Genomic DNA, 10,276 nt, shown 5'->3' with positions numbered 1-10,276 from the left:
CGCGGGCCGGGCTGGTTTGTTTACCTGCCGCGTCCGCAGGTTCGGCCGATCGCAGCTCTCACTGGCCGTGGTTCACTGCTCCAGGCCAATGGGGGCTGCAGGAAGCGGTGTGGGCCGAGCGATGTGCTGGCCTCCCTTACTGCAGCCCCCATTGGCCTGGAGCAGTGAACCACGACCAGTGAGAGCTGCGATCGGCCGAACCTGCGGACGCGGCAGGTAAACAAACCAGCCCGGCCCGCGAGGGGCTTTCCCTGAACAAGCAGCGCCCCTACTTTGAGAGCAACTGCTCTAGGATACTGAACTATTTATTTATTGAAGAGCCGGGGAAGCAGTTTAGACTCAGACGAGGTTCTACATTAATGTGGGCGAGACGTGCTGCATGCTCATTAGATCGCAGCTCTGCCCCCCTTTCCCCTGGGGGCTCAGAAAACCCCCCCACAAGTCCGTCTTTGGCCTAGACCAGCCCCTGTTCCCTAGCTCCTTCTGACGGCTGATGACGAGCTGGCTAAGAGCTCACATTTGCAGCCTAGAAAAACAAACAGCAACTCAGACTTCCAGCCCCTAACACAGCTCCTTTCAAGCATCCAATTAAAAAAATAAAGGAGGTCTGCCCAATGGAGATAAACAAGAGTAAATGTTTATTATAGTGCTATGTTCAGTGGGCTCTTTAATAAAGCACCCTGATATTCTCTGGCAAGCAGGCTCTAGGCAGACAAAACACATAATCCAGGCTTCTGAGACTCCTTCTAAAATGTTTAAACACCTGAGATTCAGTAGCAATAACAGGGATCGGAATCCAAAATGCGGGTTAAAAAATAACCATGGCGCTCTTGGGCTCAGATCCCATGTGCCAGCCTGGTGGGAAGTTTACAGGTACCCGCAATCCCCTGCTGACCGCTCTCTCACTCTTCTGATGGAAATGCATAGACCATGATGGTCCACGTTGGCATCCTCTAGATGACTACGTTCTCTTGCCTTGTTTTCTTGGCAAATTCTTCCAGGGTGAAGCTGTTTAATAATATTTTCAGCGGCGCCCAGGCTGCCAAAGAAACGCAGCCAAAACACGTTCCCTGCCTCTGTGGATTTGACACTTCAGGCTGGCCTGGGGGGGCAGTTTTGAAGTGAAATCCTTGATGAGCTACAAGGTGGCCTTATTCGCTGACGGAACTTGAACTGCCAGCGTGCTTGGAAAGTGGGCAGCAGCTGTAAGATTGAATATCCACCCTGCCTCTGAATGAACATAGGTAATAGCCCAGGGTTGAATTTGCTTCATCACACTTGACTGAGACACAAAGCAGCTATTTAAAGAGCCGGTTGCAACCAATGGGGTGGCAGGGGAGGAGGAGAGGGGAAGAAATAGTTTTGGACTCTAATAATTTGTCATTTTAAAGCACAAACCAAATAAAAGTAGATGGGAAGTCCCTGGTAGGGAGCCAACCGCAGGCATCTCGTTCTTGGCTTGGCCCAAATGCTCCTTTCATGTGTTAAGAATAACTACTTTCCTCTGGAAAAAATCAGCAAGATACTTCATTGTTTCTTCTGCTTTTCCTTTTCCTTTGTTTTCTACCTTGGCCTCAGGCGACACCTGCTCCCTGGCTGATTTGCTGCCCCCTAAGAAACCTGAAGACGTTCTCTGGAGTTTGTGGAGTGCTGTGTTTTGGCGAATGCGCAGGGATTAAGTGAGAAGCCAGCAGTCTGTAAAAGCAAAACAATTGATCCCCCGTCCCCACACATTTTTTAAAGCGGCTCCTGCTGCCTGGGACAATCAGCCAACAGGCTGAAGAGCTGGAAAAAACGTCGTAAAAGTGAGATCCAGCAGACTGTGAAATAACCTCCCTTCTAAGAGAAGTGGTGGAGTCCTGGTTGCTCGGGTCATTTCAAACTGGACTGAACAGAATAGACTGTAGGGAACAATCCTGCTTTCTAAGGGATAAGATCTTATTAGTATCTCTGATCAGCACGTAATTGCTCCTCAGTGGTGGTGTTTCTAGGATCGAAGCATTTAGGGAAGTACCTAAAAACCCACCAGCCACCTCGCTGTCCAAGAGATCAGAGATTGTTGAGTGAGCAAGCTAAAATTACTGCATTTTTGTTTCCTGGCTAGAGCCGAATTTTTATAATATAGCTTCCCTCAGAATTACCGCAGAAACATGGCCTATCAGCCAAAGGTACTGCAAAGGGAAGTGGTCCCTTCAGTGCTTCCTGCAGTTCTCGGATATCTCCCCAGGCGTGGCAAAGGTTTCCCGCCCGGGTCCTTCCAAAACGGAGGTGTCCCTGAATTCTCATCACATGTTGCTCTAAGAAAATGGTGTGAGAGTCCAATGGAGAAAGCAAAGGGGATTTTTTTGGAGGGGGATGGGGGGATTGCTTTGAAATCTCTATTTTGAGATGGTAAATTTAATATTTAACCAGCAAATGGAAAATCACCTTTTTGGCCACTAGGACAGAGGCTGCACCCCCATTTCCTGATCCCTGTGGGGAGCACCAAATCACCCAAAAAAACCAATACCTAGAGCAGATGGGGAAGAGTTTTGGGGAAGGCCCAGCCCTCGCTTCACCAATCAATCTCACCAATTAAGTGCTGCCCTAGGGCCCAATTTATCATTGCCTGGCATCCTGGGCAGTCATTTACACCCGTGCTGCCAAATCGTCAAACGAGGGTGGTAACATTTTGCACTGATGTCAATGATTGTGCAAAACGGTGATGAATTAGGCCCTATCGACGTGACCGTGAGCTGAAAAATCGGTTATTCGCTCCACTCCACCCATTCCGAGCTCCTAGTGCCATCAGTCCTACCGCCAGGCAAACGCTCCCAGAACCCCTGACAATCTGACTAACATCAACTAGTTTGCTTGGCCTGCCTGAGCAAGTGTGCGTGGACACCATAATGTGAAATGCACGTAGTGTTATGGGTCATGACGAATGCCTGTGTGTTAAGGGAGAGGTAGGGATTCCAGTAAGACTCTTACGAGGGGAGTGGGAATTGGAATCACTGCAGCCTTAAAGCAACCGCTACAGACTTGTGCAATCCAGATGGTTTGTGTTTTGATTGGCTAGCTCCACAACTGAGAGAACAGTCATCTTTGGAAAAATCATGACACGCTGTTGCTTTTCCAGAAGGAAAGCAGGGCACTGAAGTCACCGCCGTCCACACTGCCCTCCACACACAGAGGGGGGCTCAGTCTCTCGGTGTGACCGGTCATTTCTCCGTTCAGGTCATTAATTTGGGGAGGGGGAAGGGGATAAGTGAACAATCCCGCAATCCCCTGCTTTTCATTTGAAAGAGAAGGCTCTGCAAAAGATCCTCATTCGCGACATCGCAGGGGCCATTCCAGAGCGGTTTTCCTTGAGAGAAGTAAATACTAATCGTTAGAAACCAAAAATATATATTCTTTCCTCTTTCAAAAACTCCATCCTCTGAAAATATCCAGCTGTGGGTAAGCAGGATTAAACCACTCCCCCAGCCCATCCAAACCCCAGCTACTCAGGGTTCCTATAGGTGGGATCCACCCCGCCGACTGCTTCCAACCAACCATCTCAGCCGCATGCAGAAATCCAAACCCAACTACGGCAGAGGCAGGCAGGGAGCCGAGAAGCCTGGCCTTCAGTTTGGCTTCAAACTCAGGTGTGCCAGGAGGCGGAGCAGGGGGGATTGTTTGCTTTTGAAATGCTACGTCCCACTTCTCTACATCTAAAATAGTAAAACGATCGTCAGCTCCTTCGATGCGGCGGTGATAAAATGAGCAGAGGTCAGCGTGACGAGGAGGCAAGGGGCAGCGGGGTGTCCCCCTGGGTCAGACGGAGAAGAGCGAATGGGGTCTCTGGCACTGGGGAGAGGGAGGAGGAAGAGGAAGAGTGGAGGTGGGAGGAGGCTGCTGCGGCCCCTGCCGGGTGACGGGACTGACCCAGCCGAGATTCTCTAAGTCATTTGGTGGGGCGCTTCCAGCATCTCCATCAAGAAGGTGTCGATGGGCGTGTCTCCTATTAGCTTGAAGAAGAACAGGTGCTCCAGGCATTTCAGGCCAATGGATCGGAGGGCGGGGAGGCGAAGCAAGAGTTTTGCAAACCTGCAAGAGTGAAGAAGAGAACATGGTTAGACACCTCACACTCAGCTGGTGTTGTCAGAGGTGCGGTGCAGCAAGGAAGGGAGAGCTCACGCGGCTCCTGTGAACGTTCCTGGTAGAGATGGGTCTAGTCCGAGCACAGCTCGCCCTTTGGGCTGGACTTCTTTCTAGTTACTGGAAATCACAGGGCTAAATCCCCCATACACTCATTACACCGAGATGTTACCAACCGGCTCTCTCTCCTGCGGGACATGCAATCAAGATAAACAATGACAACAGCCTGCGGTTACCAGAAGTGAAAGAGGGTAGAGGGAATCTCGCCCTCTCGGTTGTTGGGTTTGCATTTGGCAGCACTTTGTGTAAAGCCATTGAAGTCATTTTCCTGTATCGGTTGTGTGAGTCTTACACAATAGCAGAGGAGAGAAGAAACACATTGGGCCGGGGCACCAGTTCAGTGAAGACAACAGCTCAGCATCTGCGCCCCCCTCCCCCCTTCTTTTTTCTCTTTGGAAATAGGAAAATGTGACTGTAAAACCACAAAAACCAGCCGGGGGGCTGGAGTGACTTTTTACTCATTTCATGAAACTGACTAGACTGCAGCCCGACTGCATCCCTTTAATAAAGTAACACAGTAACTGACAACAGACAGCAGCGCCACAAGTCACTCTTCACAGATATCCTCAGGCAGGTACCCTGCTTCCACTGCTCTAAGCCTTTGGGACTCTCTGGCAAAGGAGAAATGTGGGCTGAGGGGCACTATACCCGGGGTGAATCAAATGGAAGACGGCAGCATCTTCTCAAGCAGGGGATTGAAGTCCCAGGTGTTAAAACACAGCCCCTCCTCCTCTTGCTGGGTTGGGTGAGCAGCTCCCACTTGTCTTTGGCTGGTGTTTTGGGAGCTGCCCATCTACTTTATCCATCTCTCCCTCAGCTCAGCCCAGCAGAGGTGCTTTTCCTGTTGCACCCACAATGCTTTCAAAAACTTGCTGACAAGCAACGAGTGCTGCATTCACATACGAGGGCTTTGATGCTTCATGGGAAAGTCTTTCAAAACACGGGAGAAACAGCGTTTGGCACTCCGCAAAACCGGGGCAGGATCACGGGTTTAAGGAGCTGGTTCTGTGGCCTCAAAAGCTCCCCAGCAGTGGGGGACAGACAGGCCCTGGTGATTTTCGGCAAAACCCTGGATGTGAGAAACCCCCCAAGGCTGGCCAGCAGCTCTGGGGAAGGCTGTGCTCTGCCTGCCCTGAATCTAGAGTTCAGTGGAGAGGAGCCAGCTGGTGGGGAATACATTCCAGGCGCCAGTGAAGAGAGGAGGAGAGGAGCTCCCTTTAGGTGGGGTAGGTGCAATGTGGCTCTTCGATACAATGTGGATTTGGACCTCAGGGCAAACTATGGGACGTACTCGCAATTTCTGTTCGTTTGGGATAATGGGCTCGGGCCAAATGAGTTAGGAATTGCATAGGGCTCAGACGCAGAACTGTCTCTCCAGAGACCCTTCCCCACCTCCAACCCCAGAGCAGCTCCATGAGATCTCTGCCCAGCTCGTTTGGTTCCCCCTCCCCCCACCCCACCACACGCCACAGCGCTTTGGATGAATGTTTTAAAAAAATTCCCATTAATAATAGAGAACGTCTTTATTTATTTTTAGTGTCCCCATGCAAGCAGGGGCTTCAAAATAAGCAACGGAGTTTCAAGGCTGGAGCTGGGCCAGCGAAAAGAAGTTACGTGGGGGGGATGGACTGTGTGCTCTGTGTGCTCTGTGTGCTCTGTGTGTGTGTGTGTGTGTGTGTGTGTGTGTGTGTGTATTTGCTGAGCTGGAAAGAGCAGTGGGACAAGGGCCAGAAAAAACAAATCAGTCCTGCCATCCCATCCAGGAAGTTTCACTCTAAACCAAACCAGATGATGGTTGCAGCCTTCGGATCCATTTAACCGTGAGATAACCAGCCCACAGCGCAATGCACCAGGGCTGGGGCTGGGCCAGGAGAGAAGGGAGCTGATCGCATGAGGCTGCTTCATGTCACGTACACACCAAGCCTGCCCTGCTAGAGCAGCACAGGGAGGCCGGGACTCAGTTATGTTTGGCCTGGGAATGTTTCCCTTAGCCTGGCTGTTGTGCAGGAGTAGCTTATTTGGTGCACGAGCATTTACACTATTCTTGTGAGCCCAGTTCATAGTCTTGCAGGAAGGCACATCTGAAACTCACCAGTGGACTGTCTAGTCTCTGGCAGTGCCTACTGCGGGATGATCCAGTAAATTGCCCACAGAGAACTCAACTGTCCATTGTTCTGCCAGGGGAGGAATTTCTTCCTGACCCCAAATGGGGATCATGTTGTGTCATTTTATTTTTTTATTTATTTATTTTATTTTTAGGGTTGGAAGGTTCCTCAGGAGGTCATCTAGTCTAACCCCCTGCTCAAAGCAGGACCAACCCCAACTAAATCATCCTAGCCAAGGCTTTGTCAAGCTGGGCCTTAAAAACCTCTAAGGATGAGATTCCACTACTTCCCTAGGTAACCCATTCCAGTGTTTCACCATCCTCCTGGTGAAATGGTGTTTCCTAATATCCAACCTAGACCTCCCCCACTGAAACTTGAGACCATTGTTCCTTGTTCTGTCATCTGGTACCACTGAGAACAGTCCTCTTTGGAACCCCCCTTCAGGTAGTTGAAGCTACTTTCAAATCCCCCCTCACTCTTCTCTTCTGCAGACTAAATAAGCCCAGTTCCTTCAGCCTCTCCACATAAGTCATGTGCCCCAGCCCCCTAATCATTTTCGTTGCCCTCCGCTGGACTCACTCCAATTTGTCCACATCCTTTTCTGTGGTTGATTCTTGATGGTTTCCCCTGGGGTGCACTCATCCCATTGCTATGTTTCTAGTGGCTAGAGCAGGGGACCAGAAGGAACCCAACGGTTCTATTCCCGGCACTGACTTGCTGCATGACCTTGTGCAAGTTGGATCACTTCTCTCTGCCTCCATTGGCCATTCAGTAAAATGGATGCAATACTCCAGATGTGGCCTCACCAGTGCCGAATAGAGGGGAATAATCACTTCCCTCCATCTGCTGGCAACATTCCTATTAATGCAGCCCACTATGCCATTAGCCTTCTTGGCAACAAAGGCACACTGCTGACTCATATCCAGCTTCTCGTCCATTGTAATCCCCAGGTCCTTTTCTACAGAACTGCTGCTTAGCCAGTCGGTCCCCAGCCTGTAGCGGTGCATGGGATTCTTCCGTCCTAAGTGCAGGACTCTGCATTTGTCCTTGTTGAACCTCATCAGATTTCTTTTAGCCCAATCCTCCAAGCATGGAGCATGGAGATGGAGACCCCTTGTATGTTTGAACCTAGCTTTTGTGTAACTGCGAAGTCTTAATTCCTGTAACTGTCTAATCCATTTTGGAAAACCTATTCAGCTCCCTACTTTCAATTATACCACTTGCCAGCAAGGCATGTCACGACTTAATTATAATTATACCCCGCACTTAGTTAGAGCTCTATGTTTGTTGCTTTCACAGCTCTTTGCAAAGGGCGATATCCCTGCCCCCATTACTGATGGAGAATGGGAGGCACAAAGAGGTTAGGTGACTTGTTCAGTGTCACACAAGTCAGTGACGTTGCCAGGAATAGAACCCAGGACTCCCGTCCACTGGACTATGGTATCGGTCATATGATGCACTGAATATTTCCTTCCATTTCACGGTGATCACTAGCGTAGTCCTCAGAGTAGAGAGAGCTCGAGTGGAGTCCTCACACCTTAGTCGAGCTGTGTCAAAGCCATTCAGATCTTCATGGGTTTTGGAACGGAGAGAAGTGAAATGGGGTGACCTTGCTTTGCAGGATTTTCTGAGAACATTTGCTTTGGTTTTTATCCAGGTAGGTTCACACCTCCCAAGCCTCTGGTTCCAATGAATCCAGAAACTCAGAGCAAAACTTGGTCGCAACTCTGAATCCCACCCCGCTTCCATGAAGTCTGCCCAGATCTGAGGTGCAAACAAAGGAGTAGTGATGAGCACTGGCTTGAAAGTTCAATGTGGATTTTACACACCCCTCCAAAGACAGGGACGTTTGCATCTGGGGGTTTGGGTCAGTCCATTCCTGAGGAAGAAGGCCTGATTTCCAAAGCCAGCTCCCATTGTAGCAACTATGGCTGGCCACTTATTTCAAGCCCAAATGGGAGTTGAGATCTTTTGAAAATTACTACAAAGTTCAGTCAAAATTGGGGACAGGTTTGCTTAAAAGGTGAAATTTACATGAACCTGAGTTGGCTTCAGAGCTGGCGAGAGGATCCAAAACTTAGACGAGTTGCATGTGGTTTTCTGGGCTTCAACCAACCTTTCTTGTCCTGTTCTCCAAGGTCGCCAACCTGCCTCCCACCATCCTCCAAACCAAACAAGACCGGCAATAATATTCACACTGTTTTTTAGCCCATTCTGACAATCTTACAAACACTGCTTGATTACAGTCCCAGCAGTCATGGTTTGAGCTTTGCTTGATCTCACCCTGAAAGGGTCCCTCCTGTTTACCCAGCTGCAGAATGGGTTTGTGATCCATAAGGTTAGGGTACTCACAGGTGGTCAGACATAATGCTTGCTACATTGCTCACTTGTGTACTACTGGCTATGGAAACTGAGGCATCTTACACCACATCAGCCTGATGAGCCATCTCTGGCACAGGGCTGGCTTTGACTTTTGATATTGAAGTCCAGAACATTGCAACCTCAAAGCAATTTTGGGTTGGCACAATGGCTCTCAATTGTTGCATGAATCAACTACTGTTGTAAGAGGATCCATTTTTTCGACTGTCCAGAAAGGAAGCCCATGAAGCCAGATGAGATGTGAATCCAAATTTCTAAACTATTTTGCCGTTTTTACGGATATACACGTTCCTTAACGGACTTGTATCAACAGGCAATTCACAGTGCGTTCCTTCATTTTGTTCCTGACGGTTGCATAGCTGAAAGTTGCCAACTCCAAGCTGTGACTGGGAAAATGCACCCACTCAATTCTGGAATGATCGAGGAAAAGCATTGTGAATTTCTCTTCCTGTTCCCAGCTGAATGGGGGATGGGGGGGAGGAGAGAGAGAGAGAGAGAGAGAGAGAGAGGAGCTTCAACGGAGGCTTTTGCTTCCCATCAGTGGTGCTCACGTGTTTTTCCGAGAAAATTGACTCCGTGTATCTTGTTTTTCTGTGGTTGATTCTTGATGGTTTCCCCTGGGGTGCACTCATCCCATTGCTATGTTTCTAGTGGCTAGAGCAGGGGACCAGAAGGAACCCAACGGTTCTATTCCCGGCACTGACTTGCTGCGTGACCTTGTGCAAGTTGGATCACTTCTCTCTGCCTCCATTGGCCATTCAGTAAAATGGGGGTGGTGACACTTCTGCACTTCATAGTGGGGGGCTTGTGAGGCTCCATTGATCGGGCAGGGCAAAAATTAATGGTTTCGCTTCAACCGTGTTGCCTCCACCTATACCAGCAGGGAAATGTAGCTCTCGGTCTCCATTTACTCATCTATAAAAGGTGAACATTAACTACTTATACGATTATTGCAAATCTTAAGGCTTGTAAAGGGTCTGCGCTCCCCAGACAAAAAGCACTGCCTACAGCAGGGGTCGGCAACCTTTCAGAAGTGCTATGCCGAGTCTTCATTTATTCACTCTCATTTAATGTTTCGCGTGCCAGTCACATATTTTAACGGTTTTAGAAGGTCTCTTTCGATAAGTCTATAATAGATAACTAAACTATTGTTGTATGTAAAGTAAATAAGGTTTTTAAAATGTTTAAGAAGTTTAATTTAAAATTAAATTAAAATGCAGAGCCCCCTGGACCGGTGGCCAGGACTCAGGCAATGTGAGTGCCACTGAAAATCAGCTAGCGTGCCGCCTTCAGCACCCATGCCATAGGTTGCCTACCCCTGGCCTACAGTCAGGGCATAGTGTTGTTATTACTTGGAATGGGGAGGAGGCGCTTCTTGGAACCCTTCCCCAGGTGCAGCTTTTGGATGGCACTGTGGACAGGTCTCGTCTAGTAGCAAAGAACAGGAGCTTGGTGCCAACCCTGGCCATGGCAGGCATCCACGCTCAGACACTCACCTTCCAGGCTGGTCGGGGTATTTGTGTTTGCAGTATGCCTCTAGTGACGCATATACCTTCTCACGCAAAGCCTCCACTTCAGCGGGGTTGGAGAGTCCTTTCGAGTCTGAAACACAA

The 10,276-nt window shown here is 49.3% G+C and overlaps 1 protein-coding gene across 2 annotated transcripts in view; it reads right to left on the bottom strand.

The window, feature by feature from the left end:
* Window positions 1-175: 175 nt before the first annotated feature.
* The window catches only part of RXRA (retinoid X receptor alpha), a 228,275-nt gene continuing 218,174 nt past the window's right edge, over window positions 176-10,276 (bottom strand). For both annotated transcript variants that reach the window (XM_034793360.1, XM_034793362.1), the window contains 2 exons: window positions 10,160-10,265; window positions 176-4,068 (listed from right to left, as the gene is read on the bottom strand). In XM_034793360.1, the coding sequence (XP_034649251.1) occupies window positions 3,921-4,068; window positions 10,160-10,265 (254 nt within the window). In that variant the 3' untranslated portion in view covers window positions 176-3,920. The remainder of the gene's footprint in view (window positions 4,069-10,159; window positions 10,266-10,276) is intronic.

Source organism: Trachemys scripta, chromosome 17 (genome assembly GCF_013100865.1).
Source record: "Trachemys scripta elegans isolate TJP31775 chromosome 17, CAS_Tse_1.0, whole genome shotgun sequence".
In the NCBI taxonomy this organism is placed as follows: domain Eukaryota; kingdom Metazoa; phylum Chordata; order Testudines; family Emydidae; genus Trachemys; species Trachemys scripta.
The sequence above is the reverse complement of the archived record's forward strand: the minus strand, read 5'-3'. Positions and strand labels throughout refer to the sequence as shown.